Here is a 22,756-nt window from a genome sequence, read left to right on the forward strand (position 1 = left end):
ATCATTTCTAGAGTTCACTTCTTCTGTGACCAGGCTTTATATCTGAACTCTGCTGCAAGGAGTTGAGAACATAAAGTCAACAAACATGATGGGGAGTCTGTCTGTGTTGACATAACAAAATATTCATAGAAAACTCTTTTCCATTAAGTATTAACAATGAGCAAAATTTATGATCACATGGTCTTTGTTTTGGAGAGATTCTACCTGAAAGAAAAGACACTTATGTGGTCATTGCATAGAATCTGAAGTATATAAAGAGAAGAAATTGTGTATGAGCAGGAATTCTACATATGCCTTATTTGCAAGACATTGTGTGTGAAAATTGTAATTATATTAGTTGACTGTGGACTGTTTTATTTTATTTTATTGAAGAAGCAAAAAGTATTTTAAAATTTTTGATGTTATATGTTCTCCAAGGTGAAAATTATCCTGGTAAGTAGGCTCTTGATATTTCACAGAATAAATTGATGAGGGGAAATGTTTGTGGTGCAAAAGAGCATATTTGCTTCCCTTGACATGGGAAGTATCACCAGTCCTACAGACCAGTGTGACTATATTCAGGATGGAAAAGTAAAAGTATGGACTTCAGGAACTGGACAGTAAAGGGCTGAAATTTGATTGACTAGCCTGCTGCTGTTTTGGATTAGTCATTGGCTGCAACTCCATGAACTGCAAGTATTGTGGCTTGGCCTTGCTTGCTGCAAGAGTACCAATGGTAATGAAGATAATCCTCCTCTATTACCATAAAAATGATTGTCTTTTAAAAAGCTTCAGTCGAGAACTAGAAGTACACAAGTATAAACATGGAAATAGTTTGTAGAGCAGAAAAGCAATGGTGACAAATTGTTCTTTATAGACATAACATGTATGGCAGTAATAGAGGAATGCCTATCTACTGGATATGTTTTGGCCCTTCCAGAGGTTTTAGCCATCATGGTCAATGGGAAAGGACCATGTGAGCTGTATTCCAAAATATTTGGAGGGCCGAAGGTTCCCTAGGTCAGGAGCACACAAGCAGTGCAAGGTGAGGCTCTCTGAGAAGCACCAGTAATGATACCAAACAGGGTTTCATCCTGGAAGTCAGCTTCATTCTGCATTAGCTGTGATTTGCATTTGTTTCTGTCAAAGTATATCTCCCAACATCATAAAAGCAGCCCATGGCTGTTTCAAGCAATGGCACATTACATAACTTTAACCTGAATGTGATTACCATGCTACTCAGACTGTTCTACAAATTTAGTTGTACTAAGCTGGAACTGTTTTTGTCTTCTGTGCAAGTTGTTTAAAATAAAAGTACATTTTTAAAAAAAAACACACACATTTCAATTCAACATGATAAAGGGGAATCCACTTAAAGTGCCCTTTGGAAATAGTTACTTGTCCCAGCAGCAGTTCTCTTATATGTTAATCACCAAAATGCCCAATGATGCAGAAATCGCATGCAAAGTCCTCTAGCCTCAAGGTAGGAAAGCCTATGCAAAGGGAAGCAAATCAAGCTCTTTGCAAGCACTCCATTCAGATGTTATGTCAGCGTGTTCAGATGGGCATCTTTTTATGTAGAAAAGTCTCAGCAAAGCAAAACATTGGGGGGGGGGAGCCAATATGCTCCACGCCTTAGGTATTAACTGAATACACTGCCATAATGGCTGTAAGGCTTTATAATTTTGTGTAAACCTTTCATGTCATAGCTGCTTATTCATGCAGCATCTTCAGCTTTAAGGAATAAAATATCTGGTCAGTCCTTGCATTTTGTGGGAGAAGTCTCAAGTGTAGTCATAGGTCCGAAAAACAAACAGAGTGACACATCTGTTGGCAGAGGATTCAAAGAAAGGCTAAGATCAGGGAGCCTCATCCATGCTCCTCTCTTCTCCAAGAGAGGTGAATATGCCAGAAGGACAAGGCTTAGGCAGGTTTCAAAATGTTATTCTTTATATTTTTTTTCAAAAGGTGTAAAAACGGAGGAAGATGAGCAAGTCACTGGAGCAAAGAGAGAAAACTGACAAAAAATAAGGGTGAGGAATGCCAAGTAAAACTGTCCTTCCCTGGTAACAACATGAGACAGTGTAGCCTTGTCATTATTTAGGGCAACAGTGGGTAAACTTCAGGCTTGTAGTTTATGGTTTGTTTGTTTTTACTAAAACCCCAAGATGCAACAGCCCATGTAGATCCAAAATTACGGTGGACATAGGCAGACTTGTATAACAAATTATGTAACATCATAATGCTTCTAGGAGAATGCTCTTTCTGGAAGCCTGTGATCAGCACCAGACTCACACTCACTTTCATTAATTTGCAGGACTCCTAATTTGTAGTGAATATGTTTGCCTAGAACTCCTCCAGAAACAAACACATTTGTGAGCAACCTGAAATAATTGAAGGTCAACAGGCCTGATTTCCATGCACAATTTGTTGTGTGGGGCACACAATAGGAAACTGCACTTCACAGGAATAGTATACCCATGGTTGGATCTACAAACCCATTGAAATCAATGGGATTTTAAATTAGTGATTAATAGAACTTAAAATACCAGATATATAAATGTGCAAGTCATGCTGTACTCCATGCTGGATGTGGTGTCTGACCTCAGTAAAAAAAAAAATAAGGCAGCCACTCACAAAAGTACCTTCCTGTTATCCACAAGCTGAATGACCAGATAAAAAAGGGAACCATGAGATGTTTTTGTTATCCCAATTAAAGCATCCAGCTTGAAGATGAATAAGGATTTCCTTAGACATATTCTCACATTATCACACAACTGAAAATAGTATGCAACCCCACAAGAAAACAACAGATTCTGTGTTAATGGTTAATAATGCCAAAACCATTATCATCTTCAGTCAAGAACGTAAATTTAGAAGAAATTCTTTCACCATTCTGGTTGTGGATCCAATGGGTTAAAGGATAAGCAACCCATGTTTCAAGTAGGTGCTCAAGAGTTTACTGTAGTGCCTGAGCCAAATACTCAGAGACAACCAGTTCATCCAAAACACTGGCCCAGAGTGCCTAAATTTTGCCACTTTTCTCCCCAGTCCACTGTTATCCATGCCTCAGATTAACACATCCTCCATTACCTGACTACTTTCATGGATAGACAGAGCCTCTCATTATCTAATTGGAAATACTGGCCCACTTTCTTTATTCTCTCATGTACACCCCTGTTGCTATCCATGCACAAAGCCCCAGATCCTATGCCCTTTCCACAGCACCCCTTCCTAATCCTGCTGCTATTATTATTTCTCTTGCCTGGGATCCCTCTCTCACTTCTTTCTCTCTCTCTTTGCATGGGGTGATCCTGTACATATCCCGAGATGAATCACTGGGTCCAGTAAGAGATTTATTTGCTTACTGTTGCTTCTCTGACTGCAGCCTTGACGTACCTTATGACCAGCCACTCCCCAAAATTGAAAGCATTTGGAAAACGCATCAAATGAACAGAATTAGGCCTTGTTGTTTGGCCAGAACCATAGCTTAAGAGAAGCAAATAAGCTCTGCTCTCTTTTGCTGCCCAGGTCTTGGATCACCAGGCAGCAAAATTTCACAGCTGAAGAAAGACAAGCTCACTTGCATTGTACTGACCAAAGCCAGATGCAAAGCCTGGCCAAACGGAACAACTGTACATGTCTGCCTTTACTCTCCTGATGGGCAACCATACTCTGCTTTCTTCACTGACTCATGGCACTTCATATTACAGCATAATGGAATTATACTGTGCCTCTTCCTGAACTGCCCATTCTCTGATAGTAAGGGTGAGCACAAAGGAACAAAGCAGGTAATAGCGAAGCCATATAGTAATACCAACTGCAGCATGAAGAAAAAAACACAAAGTATGCTGCCTACGGTATATACTGCCTTACTTTATAGCACTCTTTGGATGGTTTACAAATTAATTATTCAGGCTACACATTGCCTTCTGCACCCCAGCAAGTTGGGTATTCAATTTATTGACCTCAGAAGGATGGAAGGCTGAGTTAACCTTGAGCTGGCTACTTGGGACTGAACCCAGGTTATGAGCAGAGTTTGGCTGCAGGATAACCACTGCACCATGAGACTCCTAGGCATGAACTGCAACATTATACATACATTAGAACCTCTAATGTCTAACTCAGAAACTTAAGCAGCAAAACACATGGGTGGGTTCTTTGCCATATTACTGAAGCAGGAGGAAGAAAGAGACAAGCTGTGTGGAAGATTCAGTCCATGTTGGAAGATGACCCAACATCTTCTTAAGAAAGCAGCAGAAACAAACTTTATATCAAGACAAAGAACATGCATGTAAAAGGACTACAAAATCAATACAGGTCAATTTATAAGTGTATCTTCACTACAGCATAATGTTGCTTTCCCCCCTAATAAGGGGCAGAGGTTCTTAGACCATACAACATAACTGGAAATCTTGCAAATTATCCTCCAGGTTTAATTTAAGGTATTAGCTTTGATCCACCTGACCTAGGCACACCTGCTGCAAGAGACATTACTATGTATGAGTCTTTGTACCATCCACTGGGTAGATACCACTAGTAAGATAAATCTTCAAGATTAAGCTTCGATTTCAGCAGCGTTCTTGTGTGTTCCACCTCCTTTCCCAACAAAATCTGGCTTTGCCCAATATGGCACAGTTTTTTAAAACTTCTTTTTCTGTTCTTATTAGTTGGAGCTCTTTTTAACTGTTGCACTGTAATAACTTTTACTGATTTCTTAAGGCACAATGTGACTTATTCTGATAACCTTTCCCCTCTTCTTTATGCAGCTATATAACAAAATAAAACATCAGAAATATACTCAAGAGTGACAAGTTTCCAAAATAAATCTGGGTATACAAAGTGCATTGAAGTGTGTGCATGTGTGTAACTGGCAGAAAGACTCAGTTTCATAAATTACTTGAATAAAACAAAATTCATTTGAAGCTACATAAATTAAACAAAGGAATGTTTAATAAAGACAATCCTTATTGAGCTTTAAAATTTTAACAGACGTTTCTCCATTCAGGGATTTGTTTTATTGGAAAGTGTAAGTCTACTCCCACATAGTGAGGTCTTTTCTTTCAAGCAGCTTTGTAGTACAATTGTTACTAGGTTTCTAAACCATAGACATCATAAAGAAATTGTTTCATACTGACAGTTTTCAACTAAAAAGTTTTAAAAGTGGCATTGTATTGGTTTTATCTGTGCTTTCACAAAATAGCAAGCAATGAACAACATGACAACAGTCAATATCTCAACTAAAATATCAAATCTAGACCAAACATTATAGGTACATACAATACTTGCACAATGACAAGCACAACAAGACTAGTTTCAGTACTTAAATAATGTCCAAAATCAATACTAACACTTAAAATCCACTCAAAACCTTCCACAGCCTCCCATCCAATAGGGGAGTTAAAGCATATTTGCACAAACAGAACTCACTATATTGGATGAGAGAAGTGAAATTCTTTTTCCCCCCTAGAAGACTGTGTTTGTACTGACATGATAGTTAAACCAGTGTTAAACCAATACAATATTTACATAGCACAGCACAGCACATTTGAGACACTCACTTAAGGATGAAGCCCACATTTTGGAACAGGACAAAGACCACCATGATTACATGTTTGGAAGCTATTTACAGGGCCTTAATATTAACTAAGTCTGTACACTGGTCCAAGAGGGCAGACAAGAGTATGACGGGCCTTTACTTTGTGAGGGATTCAAAACATGATTTGGAAGCACATAATTATGCTACCCGGGATGCCAAGTTTCGCCCTAAGCTTCTCAAAAGTGGTCTCATTTCTCAAAATGGCAGGTCCAGCTGATACTTTTTTTTTTAAAAAAAGTTTACTTTGTGATGATACTGACAATTTCTATCCAGATATCTGAAATTTGAAGGAAACTCGTCCCAGAAACTTGTCACGGTCATCTTCACGTTCCAGATTTTTTGATCCTTTGATCTTGCATTCAACTGTTACATCTTCTTTGGTACTGGTTGTGTTAAATGTTAGTTGAACAGCCACTAGTGGCTGTAAGTAGCCAGGCTGATTAGAAAGAAATGAAGAAAGGCAGGTCAATTTTTTAAACACAAAGCTACCAAAAACAATATGTAGCTCCTCACACTTTGTTAGGGAGACCTGAATATCTTAAGTTTTTATTCTACAAAAGGATAAGGGGCACAACTCTGGGCGGTGTTGGGGTGAACATATTGAGCCATGATGTGATCCTTTGGGACACTGGGAACTAGTACTCCCAAATAATTTTTGCTTTTTTTAAAAAAAATCTACCAGGTTTACCACCTTATCAATACATTGATACATTTGTTTAGAACTAGATTACCTCTGCACATCAAAAAAAGAAAGGAGAGCCAGAGGTTACCAGGTGAGCGGTATCAAAGGACAGGAACATTTTGCGACCGGAGCTGTTCATAACTCAAAATGTTCATAGGTTGGGACGTTTGTAAGTCAAAGCACTACTGTACTCCCATAGTCCTGGCAAAAGCTAGGTACATATGCATAATATTTTAACAACAGATGCTGAGGTTTGACAGAGATGAGACCTCACCATCATATGTTTCTTGTGAACTGAACAATGGCTCCTTGGCCGGCCATTTACAAGAATGAGTGTTAGCTATAACCTACTACTGGCCTGTTTCACCCCAAACTAACAGAAATAAATTGTATTAGTAATAGATTCAACACAAATTGAAGTAGCTGGTCTGTCATAGCAATTTTCAGCTAAGGGAAAGTGTAACTGAATGACAGTACTTAGCAAACCTAGCTTGTTTTCCCCCCTCAAATTGCTGCCTCTGTGAAAATAGAGATTTAACAAATGCACAGTAAAGAAATACTCACATGTAGGCGTTTCCCATAATATGGGAAATACATCAAATCAATAAATCCATTGTCAGGAAAATATTTTATCTCAGCCTTGCCTTCTTCCTGTAGAATCAATGTATCCAAACAACAGTTGAAACAATGCATGACATGGAAAGGCATTTATAACACAGGGCTACAGAAAGTGGGAATTATGCTACAATTATTGCTTCAAAATACAATAAACTAATTTTAATCTTTACTTACTGGTAAAGACCTGCAGCTATAATATAAAACTAATTTAAATCATGTTCTGTTAATCAGCCATGGTTATATAACACAATGGACTGGTTTTATTTCAAGAATTCCAAACTTCAACACAGATAATAAAATAGGAAAGAAAAACTCGAGAAATCTGTAGCATTTTACATTTATTTGTGGAGTATTCTCTAATAAACTCATAATGTACATTCTGTTGCAAGCTTAACTTTTATTTTTCTACAGAATTCTGTATTTTAAATTTGCTTAAACCCAAATCTCAGTACGGGAACAGACATTCTTCATATGAAAGCAGCCAATGCAAATCTGCTTTCAAGGTTGAATCCTACACGTGCAAGGACCTACTATGAAGGAAAAATCACCACAGGAAGCTGAGAATGGAGATAAGAGGCTCCTACAACCACACATCAGCCCCCTCCCGGTCTCCTGATTTGCTACGTTGTAAGTTGTTTTTGGACCATGGTTTTCTTACACTGTGACTGTTTTAATGTGCTTGCATTTTATCTGTTAAACCTCCCAGAATAGTGATTTCGCACTAATAGAGGTGGTGTGTGTGTGTGTGTGTGTGTAATCCACAGCTGTAGAAGGAAAAGTTTAGAGTTCTGCATGAGTATCACATTTAATCCATTCCATAAGAAGAAAACACAAATTCAGTGAATGCCTGAATGTACTCTATTAGCTACTAGTCTGTCTCAAAAGACAAAGGGTGAGTGTGTGACTTCTACCGAACAAGGCTTGTCAAATGGCACAGGATCAGGAATTATATGGAATCAGGAAGCTAGCTACCAGAATACAAGTGAGAATGCTGCAGAAGAGTACATTACTGTGGTCCACCCTTGCTAAGTATTACATATATAATATAAGTATTACATATGTAAGTATTACATATATTACACCAAGCAGCAATTTGTAGAACAGGACCAAGAGAGCACCCTATAAATATAATGAAGATTTTCAGCAGATAGCTTGAACCAGGGACCAAAAACTGTGGCTTTTCTGATGCCACCAAACTGCAACTCCTTATGCTCCCTAGGACTGATAGGTGTGGTGGTATAATGGGAGTTGAAATAGTAACCTCTGCAGCCATTCTCAGTGGGGCCCATATGGCCCCCTGGGGGCCCTGCCACATTTGAAGAGGCCACAGACTAGAAACAATACTTCACACACTACCCTATAAGGTTTGTTATGCAATTTATACAATCCTAATTCAACCTATATTTCTTTCATATTGTGTTTATGGCTGTGCCCAAAAAAGATTGAGAATGGCTGCTCTAGAGGACCAGTTACACATTCCTGATTCAAATCATGTGAGATTTCAGATGTACCAAACTGTTAACAGTAGATCAGGTGAAGTATCGAGTTATACATATATGTGTTTGTTTGCTGAGAAGATAAAAAGCTGCTGGTGAAATATGAAGATTAGTTTTTTAAAAAGTAGGAATTAAACTGCTTAGAACACAGATTGTGCCACCAAATGATATCTTTTCACAAAAGTAAAGTAGAATATTAATGAAAAATATTTCCATAGCTGGGTGGGTATTTGAACCCTGGCCTATCACATTACCCACTACCATATTGGGCCCCAGACAAATTTCAGAATAGTAATTTCAAAAAGTCTGGCATATCATGTCGATGTAGAAGCTCACAGTAACTGCACTGTGCATTTGCAAAATAAATAGGGAAAAAAGAAAAGAAAAGCTGCAGACTGCAGGAAAGAAGATCAAACATGAAATGAATACAGCCAAAAAACAAAGTCACAACCTTGAGTCTGGAACACCTGAGCAGGGCTATTAATGACATGGCCTTCTAGCTCCTAGAATTTTCATAGGTTGGAAATGACTCAACAGTACAGAACAATTAGGGGAAAGAAAAGCTATCCTGATATCTATGACAAAAAAAAGGACAACTATTCACAATTTTGTGAGCCAGGAAAGGTTCAGTCCAATTAAAAATTATAGAGTTAATCAACTCAATCAGAAGAAACATGTGATACCAAAAATTTGTCGGAGACGTCTCCTGCCGTGCACAAAGGGTCCAGAACTCACTGCAGTACAGGAGTGTACTCAGGACATAGTCTCTATAGATCTTGCTCTCTCTCTCTCTCTCTCTCTCTCTCTCTCTCTCTCTCTGTATATGTGTGTGTGAGTGAGTATCAGTGTGTGTGTGTGTGTGTGTGTGTGTGTGTGTGTGTGTGTGTGAGAGAGAGAGAGAGAGAGAGAGAGAGAGAGGAGCACATTTTGCTCAAACTTTCATACTGGAATGAGACTTCTAATCACAGGTACCCTGACACTTTTGTCTGTGACCTTCACAACTGCATTTACACCCATAAGCATACAATGAAACATTTTGAATAATTTTTATTTATACTAATGAAAGTAAGATTATAAAGATAATGAAATGTGTTCACAAGTCAACAATTTAACAGTGCAAACACTAACGTATTCCAGTGCTCATTTTCTTACCCATCATAAATAAATTGTGTAAGATGCATGTGCAGCATGGAGAGAAAAATAAAACATTGGTTATGAAATGAAACAAATCAAAAATTAAATTAAATTAAAATATTTAATAACTATTGATAAAATTAATAAAATGTGTATTATAAAATAAATATGAAGAAATATTTTATTCTCAATGAAGACTATGAACACAAAATAATAAATTTGATGAGCTGTTCAATCAAAGAATAATGACTTTTATTTTTTAAGGAGTAAACTAAGCACTAATAAGAGAGTATTTTTAATTGATTGTTTTCCCATTGCCTTTAAGAACACAAGAATATGCGCATTCTTTTAACGTACTTACCTTAGGTCGACAGACTATCTGTGGCTTTCCTTCAGGGATTAATCCAATTATCTGAAAGGCAGAAAATAATTTCCATTAATTGCCTTTCTGGATGAACTGAGTAAATTTCACAAAGTTACAGCAGAAGTTATACAGTGAAATATTCTAGAACTCTCACAAATAGAGATGGGAGTATTCGTATTCATATTAGCCAGTAACAGAATGACTAATCCATTTCAAGCAACAGAGAGATAGGAAGGCTCCATCGAGCTCGCATCAGCAGCAGAATCATGACTGGACCTTCCAGCCCCGTAGGCCCGTACCCTCATTATCACCACCTGTAGGGGATATTTGTATATGAATATAAATACCCCCACTACTACTCACAAATACTCTATCTCATCAATAATTATCAGGTGCTATCCATTTAATTCTGACATATGGCGACTCTTTGCAGAGTTTTCCAGGTACAGAAGTGGTTTACCATTCCCTTCTTTTGAAAGCATCCTGGGACTGTGCAGCTTGTCCAAGGCCACACAGGCTGGCTCTTCTCCCTGGAGGCACAGCAGGGAATTGAACTCCCAACCTCTGGTATCCACTAAGCTATCCAGCCAGCTCTCTCTTTCTCATTCCACTGGTAGATTGTTCCTATGATTCATTATTAGTTTACACAAAAGTTAGTGTTCCCAACTTCAAACCAATATATTCAGACTTCTAAGAGCTAGGAAATGAGGGACAGAGCATTACAAGTTCAGCAATGCCAAAGCTATCACTTTCAATATCAGTAGATACCATCTATCAGTAGATACCACCACATGCAATTCCATGCATATTGCCTATTCATGTGCCTACTGAAAGTAAAGAGCTTTAGCATGCTAGATCCACATGTAAAGCCCCTTGCCTCCTTTGTCAGTAAGACCTAGCAAGGGGACCAAGTCAAACACTGCAATCTCATTATATTAACTCACTCAGTCATGATGTGCAAGAAATTTGCAATTCATTCATTACCTCTGCAATGGTTACAAGGTAAAAAAATGGTGTCCAGTAAAAAAAACGGGGGGGGGGGGCGATTCAATAAGGAGTTTGAAGATTGAGGTTTTCCACTATCACAGAGGTTTAAACTAAAGTCACAGCAGCACTTGACAGTGTTACATGTCCACGTGACTTCAAGCAGCAGCAGTAGTTCATTACTTCAAATTAGGCATGTAACATTAATGGCTGAATCCAGATGGCATATGCAAACAACATGTCACATAACATGTAGTCAACTGCCAAAAATGAAATGCTGAACTACAAATAAGTCTAGTGCAGAGTTTTCAAGAAATCAAATCACAGGCCTCCACTTTCTTTTTCTAGAAAGACAAATTGGCGCTATGTTGCATATGCTTTATGAAAACTTTTTTGTCAATGAGTAGATAATTTTTATCATCATCATCATCTTAGACCTGAAGAGCTGGAAGGGACCCTATGGATCACTGAGTCCAGCCCCTGTCAAGCAGGCACAGTGAGGAATTGAACTCCCAACCTTTGGCTCCACAGCCACGTGGATTAAACTACTGAGCTATCCAATAGTTATTTTTTTATGACACAGGTGGGCTATTGCTCTTAAAAGTAGCTACAGTATACTAAGATCTAGCCCAGAAATACACACCTAGTATAACTACTGTTTTAAAGTCAGAAGTTACATGTTTTTCTAAATAGCTAGGAATTAAAGTGTGGCAAAACAGGACAAAATACCCATCTATTTAATAAACCATTAATATAGTCAAAGTGAACCTGATATTCCAATGACAAGATAATTCAAAAACCTCTTCACCAATTTCAGGTGTGACAGCAGCTCTAAATGTCTCCTGTGGGGAGCACTCTTCACATGGAATTTGGCTGTTCTGTATGTGCATGGAAAGCGTACACAAAGGCCTGCCTTATAAAGAGAGGTTACTTACCTGTAACCATGGTTCTTCAAGTGGTCCTGTGTGAATCCACACAAATGGGTTTAGTATGTGCTTGTACTGGGCTCCTGGAAATATTCTAGAGCTTAAAATAAGTAACGTTAATAACATGTTGCCTCCTATCGCGCATTCTGCACCCGCCCGTTATACCTCAGTTCGATGTGTCTGCCGCTGTCAAACCTCTGAACTTCATAAAGCTAAGACAATACGTGACGGACAGTGGGGAGGGTGGGCGGGATGTGTGGGTTCACAGAAGACCACTTGAAGAACTATGGTTACAGGTAAGCAACCTCTCTTTCTTCTTCATGGCCTCTGTGAATCCACACAAATGTGTGCCGTCACATCAACAACGAAGTCAGCACAGCTCTCCCGAAACTTGCTTCCTCCTTGCTTCCACCACCAAACAGTGGTGTGTTACAAAGGTGGATGGAGTAGACCATTTGGCTGCTCTGCAAATGTCCGAAACGTCAACACCACGCAACAGGGCAGTTGATGTCGCCATGGCTCTTGTACAGTGTACCTTTAACGGTTCTGGCAGGGCCTTGCCAGCCGGTTCATAGGCCAGAGCAATCGTAGACACAACCCACCTTGAAATTGTCTGCAAGGATGCAGCACAGCCTTTATGTGGACCATGGAAGCAAACATATAACCTAGGAGAGGTGCGAAAGTCTTAGTTCTGGATGTGTAAAATGCCAACGCACGGTGAACATTTAACAAATGGAGTATGCACTCAATGTCTGAAGGAGGATCAGGAAACAACATTGGTAAAGTCAAGGGTTGATTAACATGGAAACTTGACACAACTTTAGGAAGAAAGGAGATGTCAGGATACAGAATCACTTTATACGGAAAAAACTGTAGGTAAGGCGGATCAGCCCGGAGGGCAGCCAATTCACTTGCTCTCCTTGCAGAAGTTATTGCAACTAAGAATAAAGTTTTGAAGGACAGCCGTCAAAAGTCTGATGAAGCCATAGGTTCAAATGGAGGATGTGTAAGGGCAAAACAATTTGTAAAGACCACTGAAGCAGCAGAGGTCAAGTGGGTGGGCCGATATTATGCAGGCCTTTTAAGAACAGCTTCAGTGTTGGGTGTGAAAACAAACATGATGATTCAGATGCAAGAGGTTAGTAAAAAAAAAAATGGCTGATATATAAACTTTTAGAGTAGAAAAGGCTAAGCCTTGGTCGAATAGATGGTGCAAATAGGTGAGCAGAGTATTAAGGTACACCGGTACAGGTTGCAAATTTCTAGACTCAGCAAATTTTAGAAAACTGTTCCATTTATATGAATATAAGAGTTTTGTAGATGGTTTTCTCGCCTTGTCTAGAACCTCGTTAATCATGTGAGAATCCTCCAAGCTGTCAAGTGTAGTGAGTCCAGATCTGGGTGGCAAATATTGCCTGCATCCTGCGTGAGCAGATGTGGCAGAGCTGGCAGTCTTAGGAACTTGGTTGCCATCATTTTGAGCATGGTAAACCATGGTAGCCGAGGCCACCATGGTGATATAAGAATGGCGTTGGCCTGTACTTGACGAATTTTGATTAGTGTTCCCTGGATGAGCGGGATGGGAGAAAAGAGGTAGAGGAGGCAGTCCTTCCATTCCACCATGAAGGCAATGATGCTTTGCCTCTTCCTGCTCGAGAGCAGAACATAGAGCACTTGGTTCGAAATTAAAAGCCAGGAGACAACGCACAATCCAAGTCCAAAAGGCAAAAAATCATAGTTGATAGGGAATCCAAGATCAAACCCTTAAAGATAGGAGGATAATCAGAATACCAGACCAAAATCAAAACCAGAAAAGACAAGAAATCACGAGCTCTAGGATGAGAAGTTCCTATCGCAGTGGAGGTAAAATGGAACTGAGGTATAACGGGCGGGCGGAGCATGCGTGATAGGAGGCAACATGTTATTGATGTTACTTATTTTAAGCTCCAGAATATTCCAAAGAGTCAAGCACAAGGGCAGACTAAACCCATTTGTGTAGATTCACAGAAGCCACGAAGAACAGAGTGACTGCAAACCTCACCCAGGGAAAGCAAACTTTGAAAAAAGTTGCCAGCAAAAAGATCTGGGAGTCTTAGGAAATAAGAAAGAGTTATTTAAACTTACTCTATTCATTTTTACAATGACACATGGTGTTCCTTTGTCATAGCCAAAATTTTCATCCTCCAGTCCAGAACACGATTTCAGTTGTTCACGATCAAACCTGCATGCTGACTTATTAGTAGAAGCTTGTATAAAGAGGCTTCCTGAAGTACAATTAATGTTTTTCTCTTGCTGTGATTTATTATATGCTAGGAAAAACAATGAAGTTTATCATATTATCTCATTAAATACATACACATAGGGCAGAATCATTTAACAAAATATGTTTGAGATATATTTTCACACTTTAAAATAATTATAATAATGATGCATCTTCTTCAGTATTTATAGTTGAGCATTTTTTTCTTAATGCCAGTTGAAATACAGAAGGGATTAGGTAAAATAAATGATTTCAAGAGCAGTGGATATGATGGAAGAGATTGAAAGAATCAGTTTCCATTACAAATAATTATTAAGACTCATGTAGCATAATTCAATGGCATTCAGTCTTCAAATTCCAAAAGCCATGCATCCGGATAGGTAAACAACACTCTCCTGTCAATCATTTGAATGCCCACTTTGCAGAAAAGAATAGCTCAGAAACAACAGGGATCCAAAGGCAACACATGAACAGCTGTTGGTTCGCCTAGTTGCACCACAATCTTAAATAATCAGAAATGCTGTTAGTTCTTTAGCTCTGGTGCTTGACCCAAAGTACAAACCAGACCAGCTTTGGAAGCACTGCTGTACTGTGAGATGGGAGGCAAGACTGTGACACCTCTCACCTGAGTGCCATCCATTCCAACAGAAGGGGGGGACACACCAAGACAATTGAAAAGAGAGAGTTACATAGGGAAGAGCTCCCTAGGGGAGATCTCAGGAAAGAGACTGAAAGTAAACAGGATATGGTAGAAACATTAGGGGAACAGTTGGAAAAGGCAGGAAGAAAGATAGAGAAGGGGAAACTGCCAAAAGAGTAGGAGAAAAAGAGAGTTGGAGGAAATGAACATATAGAAGAGGAAGGAGTGTCAAGAGGAAGCAGAAGCAGGAGGAGAAAGTCAGAGACAACCAAAGATCCTCCCCCTCAGGGTGGGAATGGATATGACTGGAAAATGCCTGGACCCAGAAGTGGGAAATACTTATGATCCTTAGAGAGGAGACAGCAAGGAGAAAAAGAGAACAAGTCTCACAGAAACCCTACTATTGGGGAGAGAAAGGCCAGGGAGTAGGGAACAAAACTGAGAGAGGAGAAAGCCAAGATATAGAGAGATAAAGGTGAGAAAGGGCAAGATGGATGGGACCTGGAGGAGAGAATATCTGAGACCTGAGAGTTTTACAACCCAGGAGAGCAGATGAGGAGAGGAGGATACCCAGGAGAAACAACCATGCCCCTGAACTTGGTATCATCAGAGCCAGCAGGAAGAGGCTGGGACCATTCTGGATTACAGTGACCTTGGGACTATAACAATGATAATCCATTTCTCAATCCAGAATGAAACCTCTTCACCCACTAGAATGAGAAAATCAACATTAATACAACATTGATGTACTGTACCTAGTTTTATTTAATTTCCAGAAATAAATCTTGATTGTTTTTACACCATGGACCTAAGCCTGAGTGTGATGAAGCAAAACAAGGAATAAAAGTAGAACACGGAGAGCTCGAGCAAGAACCCTCACAAGTACAGATATCAATGGCAGCTGGCAATAAACCTTCTCTCCAACTATGTAGTCTTTTTTCCAACTGCATTCCAATATGATACCAGTAGTGCACTCTCTCATAAAAATAATAAGTAGCTCACCTGCTCTTCTCATACTGATTGTACATTATTCTTGCTAAGGGTCTCCATACCTTTGATAGTTCAAACATTTATTTGCCAGTATATCTAGAATACCTTAAAGCACTAGCAGGCTAAACATATATTTAATATAATACGAGTCAAACATGTGAAGAACAGATCATTTACCTATCACTGTGGTTCTTCAAGTGGTCATCTGTTAACTCTCACACACATTATGTGCCTGTACGCAGCTGTCTTTGGAATGTTCCAGTGGCTACCAGTTTTTCAGATGGGCCCAACCCCATGTCCAACATGTGTGTCCAAGACCACCAGATAGTCTTCAACTCAGTTTCAATCTACTACCTCATTAAAATCTAGGAAGCCCAAGATGCAGGAGGATTGTATGAGATCACAGATCACCACTTGAAGAATCAAAGTTAGAGTTACAGGCAAGCAACTTTCACAGTTAATTATCTTCCTTACTGCTTGTTATCTGTCATGTTAAATTAGCTGAAAGGACTGCCCATAAGCGGTTTCACTCTTTTGCTCTCATATCAAGTCTGGGTTATTAAATTTAACAATAGTGCCCATGCAGCTGCTGTACATGCGTCCTCTAACAGTATTCCCCTTATAAATATTGTAACCGTATTCACTTTGAATGCAGTTGAAGAAGGTGTAGCTCTTACAGAATGACTATACGCTGCTTCTAACATTAGCTCACAAGTAAGCTGATATGCCAGTTTTATGGTAGTCACTATCCATTTAGCCAAGCATTGGGGAGAAACTTGTTGGCCCTTCTGAGGGCCTTGGTACAGTACAAAAACTTTGTTTCTAAGGCTGTGTTCTGTATAGGTAGAAGGACAGCTTTTAACTAATGTCCAAAGTATGCACTACCTTTTCTAGTACTGCAACTGGGAATGTGTAAAAGTTTGGTAAAATTATTGGATGTTTCAAATGGAAATCAGAAACAACATAGACATTTGATTAATCTCTCATCTCACCTTCATTCTGTTAAAGCCCCTGCCACCTTAATTCATCTTTTCTGCCTGTTATCCTGTCTGCCAACTCCTCTCGTTTTTTCGGTTTCTGTTGTCTGACTTGCCCCCTGACTTTCCTCTGTGTTTACCCTGACCTTCCTATGCCTGCAACAAGTAAAAATAACAAAAAGCTTGAGGGTGCCCAAATATGTGAAGCAGACCACAGCAGATGGAATACTTGGCTGTTTGCAGCATATCTGACACATATGTCTAGGTGGGATCCTATGTAGTTCCTCATGGCAAAATTAGGACTGCAACTCTTTGCACAGTTACTTGAAAGTAAAGCTGACCACAATGGGACTTAGAATTAAATATGCACAGTGTTGTCCTGCCACTACCCAACCTGACACATGCAGCAATCTCTTATATAAATACATTTTTAAAACAAGTAAGAGAATAACTGCCCAGAGTAGACTATGTCTAAATGGGCAGCATATAAGCTAGCTAGCTAGCTAGCTAGCTAGATAGATAGATAGATAGATAGATAGATAGATAGATAGATAGATAGATAGATAGATAGATAGATAGATAGATAGATAGATAGATAGATAGACAGACAGACAGACAGACAGACAGACAGACAGACAGACAGACAGACAGACAGACAGACAGACAGACAGACAGACAGTAGATAGATAGATAGATAGATAGATAGATAGATAGATAGATAGAGAGAGAGAGAGAGAGAGAGAGAGAGAGAGACAGAGACAGAGACAGAGACAGAGACAGAGAGACAGAGAGAGAGAGTGAGAGAGAGACAGACAGACAAACACAGTCAGACAGACAGAGAGACAGACAGACAGACAGATAGATAGATAACCCTTTGCCTGCCTCAGGGAAAGGTCAAATCAGCTTCACTCCCTTTCACCAGCGAGCCCCCAGAAACTCCCTTTCTTTTTTTCCATCCTATTTTAAAATATTTTTAATAAACATTTCAAAATATACAGCATTTCAGATAACTGTAAATATTCCATGGCATAACTACGCCAATGAAAGGCAAATGGTGTAACTTGCAGTGGTTTCTTGCTGGCAATTGAGGAGATCCTACTTGGATTTTCAAACATGCACCTATTCACTGGACTAGTGTACACCTGATAATACAAGGAGGGACTTGTTAATTAGTAGCAAGAAGTCACTGAATTACACAGTTTGTCTTCTGCAGGTGTAACTAAACAGCACGATTTTGGCCATTAAAGTTGTAAAACATTAGAATTATAATTCAACAAGACAATGGAGTACAGTGGTGCCCCGCATGACGATAATCCATTCCAGGAAAATCGCTGTGAAAAACAATTCCCCATTGGAACGCAATGAAACCCATTTAATGCGTTCCAATGGGGAAATTACCTCGTCATCCAGCGAAGATCGCCCATAAGGGAAGCCATTTTTCGAGCGCCAACCAGCTGTTAAAATGGTTGCCCTGTGAAGCATGGGTCCGGAAAACACAGGGCAGCCATTCTGCGGAGCCAGAAAAATAGTCGTTTTGCGAACAAACGGTTCATGAAGAACCTAATTTTTGTTAAACGAAAATCCCCCATAGGAAATAAAGTCATTGTCATGCGATTTTGTCGTTCTGTGGAGTCGTCGTCATGCGGGACACCACTGTATAAATACATGGCCTATACTGTACATGTATGAATATCCACATGACCAGATTAGGATACAAATAACATAACAATTTAACTATCGAGCAGTTAAATTACTCAATTAATAGATTCTGGCCACAACAATAGCTGTGGGACAGGTGGACTTGGTTGCCATATGAATACTAAGAGACGTCTCTGGGACAGAGGACAGTCTGTAAAGGGAAGCAACCGTATTATGTTATTGTTTTTGTCCTGTCCCATCAAGTTGGAACTGACTTATAGCTACCCTAACAGAGCTTTCAAGGTAAGTGATATATTTAAAGAGTAGTTTTACCAGGTCCACACACACACCTACCATGAGTTTTCATGATGGAGCAGGGATTCAAATCCCGGTCTTCTGAATCCCAGTCCATCACTCTACCTACTACAACATACTGGGTACCTAACTCTTTTATATCCATATTATATCACAGAAAACTGGTTTATTAATATATATTGTATGCTGAGAAGAGTTGATCTCTACTCAGGCCATTAGAGATACACTATAACTTATCTGTGAATTTGTCTACAGTTATCATTTTGACCAACACCTGTTAACTGATGTTATTAACCATGCTGACAATGTTTCAGTTAAAGGAGGAAGTTACATTGACTGTACAGTATAGTACCTTGGTTTACAAAATTAATCAGTCATCCAGGACATTATGTAACGTGGAAATTATGCAAACCAGAACATGGACTGCCATAGCAATGGGGGCAGCGCTAGAAACCTCCATCCTTTTCATACAGTGACACACACACACACACACACACACACACACACACACACACACACACACACACACACACACACACACACACACACACACACACACACACACACACACACACACACACCCCCCATAAAAATGTAAACTGAGGCATTATTTCTTACGGATTTTGGTTCATAAACCGAAAATTATGTAAACCGAGGTACACCCATATCACAATAGAGTTGTTGTTCAAACTGCCATTAATCCTGAAAATCTTAACAAAATTACCTATCACTTTTTTTACAAAAGTCAGTCTGGCCTACTGAAATCATTCAGAGAAAATACTGCAATACATTAAACAAAATATTAATACATACCTCCTAGAAATTTCTGAAGGGATTCCACATAGTGACGGTAACTTCCTGAGTCATTTTTGATAAGTGAAAATTCCAGTGCATTTTCTGGCTTTGGTGAAATCATAAGCCCTATCAAAAGAAGTCCAAAGCTATATCTTACTCCAGATTTCCAACTTGATATAATCATAATGAACTGCATAATTTCTATATTATACATTAAATCTCTAAGCAATAATTCTTTAATAATTAATGAATATCCAAATAATTTCAATGCCACAGTTACACCGATTTGAGCACAGACTGTTTTATACTAAGTGATGTGTTTTTCTTTTTTAAGGAGTAATAACAGAACCATCTAAACACTTATTCTACTAATAAGCATTAGCCTTCAAATAGCTAGAGCTTATCTACTGCTTATGCTTTAGAAAATGAAATGCAAATATTAAAAGTGAGGCATGCAGTCTTGCTTGTATCGTGATCTATACTGAACCATAGCTTTCCAAATTTGCAGTATATGCAAATTTGCAGTATCTCTAATGCAGTATCTCTAATGCAGTTTCATAATCTAGATGTTACTTTTTAAATCAGTGAAATTTTTATAGTAATTGAGGAATGATGACAATTCTAATTCTGCTAAAAGATTTTTACAAGCTGAAACCAGATGGTCAGATTTTAGTACTTTTGAATATCTGGAAATGTGAAGGACATGCAACTCTGCCAAAACAACTGTAACACCTCATATTCTATAGGGAAGATTCCTTCATTAAACAAGGTTGACCTGAAACACCTGAATCTTTGTTCCTATGTGACTCTACATGTCCGTCTCCTCAAGGAAGGTGAGTCTTCACATGCAGCACTATTTCCTTCCAGTTCTAGAACTATAGAGATGTGAAGCGACTGACTGCCTCAGAGCACCAGGAATGCATTGACATTACAAAGCAAAAATAGTAAGCCCTCCTGCTCAGGAAAACACAAGGATGAAGGGAGCTTCTGGTTGGCAATGAAAGAAACTTGGCATGTAGCAATGCAGATATCAGTAGGCTTCCGACCTCTTCAGCCATTGTTCGGCAGAGAGATTCAGAGCATCTCTGTTAAGAATCACCAAAGCCTGCATGCTTGCTGCCTGACTTTCCCAAAGAGAGTTTCTTTGCTTATCGGTAGAGGCATTTCTTTCCATTATGTGAGGACAAGGGGAGGATCTGATTCAGCTAACTAGATGAATTAAGCAAGTACTGTAGACTCCCACATTTGCCACCACATTAGAAATAACAACCCTATAGTCTGCTTGAACAAGACAAAGGATGAAGAACCATCAAGTAGCCAGAAACACAACCTCTTACTTATTTATGAAAAATTATATTAAGTTTTTAATTTTATTTAAAATTTGTTTATACTCATTTCTCCTTAAAAAGAACCCAAAGTGGCTTACATCATTAGAAACAATATTCAATATCTGCACATACATGTACAAATATTAAATAAGAATCAAATACTGTACCACACTAAAAATGATAACCAAAATTAAGATCAAAAACACGTTCAAAGCAACAATGAAACAACACTCGATTTAAACCCCCCTCTGACAGCCAATCACTAAGGGAAAGCTTGTCTGAAAAGAAAGATCTTTGCCTGATTGCAGAACCCACTCTGGCTTCCTGTGGAAAGAGAGTTCCAAAGTCTGGGAGCAGGAACAGAGATGGCCCTCTCCTGTGTCCCTATCAGATGCACTTGTGAAAGTAATGGAACCAAGAGAAACGCCTCTTGTGATTATCTTAATGGGCAGGCTCATAAAGTCAGGTGCAGTCCTTGGACTCAAGCCATTAAGGGCTTTATAAGTTTAAACCAGCACTTAAAATGTGACTGGAAAAGGATCAGCGGCCTGTGAAGCTGCTGTACCAAGGGAGTCAAGTGATCCCTATAACCAGCTCCCAGTTAACAATCTCGCTGCAGCATTTTGGACTCACTGAAATTTCTGAATACTTTCCAAAGGTAGCCCCGCATAGACCATGTTAAACCAATTAAGCTGGAATGTAACTAAAGTATGTGTTATCTCCATGAACAGGTGAGGCTGGTGCACTAGGTTTAACTGTGCAAAGGCACTCCTGGCCACTGCCAAAACCTGTACAACCAAGCTCACACAGAAATCCAGAAGCACCCCCAAGCTGGTCAACCTCTATTTTCAGATGGAGTGTATATATCTCTATATTATTATAATTATTATTATACCTGAAGGACCGCCTCCTTCCATATGAGCCTACCCGGCAGTTAAGATCTAGCCAGGGGGCCCTTTTGAAAGAGCCGTCCCTCAAGGAGCTAAGAGGGACGGCTTGTAGACAAAGGGCCTTTTCGGCAGCTGCCCCCAGACTATGGAATGCCCTCCCGACTGAGATTCGTCTGGCGCCGACACTGATGACATTTCGGCGCCAGGTCAAAACCGTCCTGTTCCAGAAGGCTTTTAATTGAAATAACATCAACTGTGGGTCCTGATGGCAATTTTAATTGTATTTAATCATTTTATCTTTCATTGTATTTTAATTGAATTTTAATTGTTGTAAGCCACCCAGAGACCTTTGGGTAGAGTGGGCGGCATATAAGTTATATATATAATCTATTACACAGTTTGCACTGCACAGCATAAGGACATGCCCAACTCATTCTGGCTTATGCTAAGCATTTACTGACCAACGTGTCCTAAGCCTTCTGTTTTAATTTGAGTAAAGTGTTATGATTAGAGATGGGCACAAATGGTTGGTTTAGCAGTTCGGTGGGTGCAGTTTGTTTCCTAGCCAAACAGCTGATCCTTGGTTTGGCAACCTGCCCCTTCCAGCGGGTGCCCACTTGGCAGCAGCATCCTGCCCCACCTTCTACAGGCGCTGCGACTGAGTGGGCACCCACTAGAGGGAGCAAGGCGCCCAACTGCAGATCAGCTGTTCAGCCAGGAAACAAACCACACCAAAAACTAGCTGTTCATGCCCACCTCTAGTTATAATATGACAGCTGTCCATAAGTCTCCTGTTCTCCTTTATCCATTTTAATTTTTAAAGAAATGTTAAAATGTTTGTACCAGCCTGCCCAACTCTTATCACATATGTTCTAAAACAAATGGCAATACTGCACACAAGAAATTCAAAAGCTCAGTGTAATGGTCACAGTGGTATAAGTTTAGAACACACATTTTATGTGAAAAGAAGAATATATTCTTACCTGGACTAGCAATCCGATCACGATATTTGGGTATATCACTACTCAATGTCTGAAGCATAACCCACATTGTGAATGTAAAGAGTGCAGCTAAGAAGCCATAAAATACGAGATAAAACAGCAAAATCAAGCCTGGAAGAAGAAGAAAAAGTTAGAAAATG

At 39.4% G+C, this 22,756-nt stretch overlaps 1 protein-coding gene across 2 annotated transcripts in view; it reads right to left on the reverse strand.

Moving 5' to 3' along the window:
* Positions 1-4,910: 4,910 nt before the first annotated feature.
* ATP1B3 (ATPase Na+/K+ transporting subunit beta 3) overlaps positions 4,911-22,756 on the reverse strand; it is a 40,930-nt gene continuing 23,084 nt past the window's right edge. For both annotated transcript variants that reach the window (XM_020792586.3, XM_020792587.3), the window contains exons 2-7: positions 22,599-22,727; positions 19,416-19,523; positions 13,907-14,091; positions 9,870-9,920; positions 6,825-6,911; positions 4,911-6,014 (exon numbers count right to left, since the gene is read on the reverse strand). In XM_020792586.3, coding sequence (XP_020648245.1) covers positions 5,844-6,014; positions 6,825-6,911; positions 9,870-9,920; positions 13,907-14,091; positions 19,416-19,523; positions 22,599-22,727 — 731 coding nt within the window. In that variant the 3' untranslated portion in view covers positions 4,911-5,843. The remainder of the gene's footprint in view (positions 6,015-6,824; positions 6,912-9,869; positions 9,921-13,906; positions 14,092-19,415; positions 19,524-22,598; positions 22,728-22,756) is intronic.

This window comes from Pogona vitticeps, chromosome 3 (genome assembly GCF_051106095.1).
Source record: "Pogona vitticeps strain Pit_001003342236 chromosome 3, PviZW2.1, whole genome shotgun sequence".
Taxonomy (NCBI): Eukaryota; Metazoa; Chordata; class Lepidosauria; order Squamata; family Agamidae; genus Pogona; species Pogona vitticeps.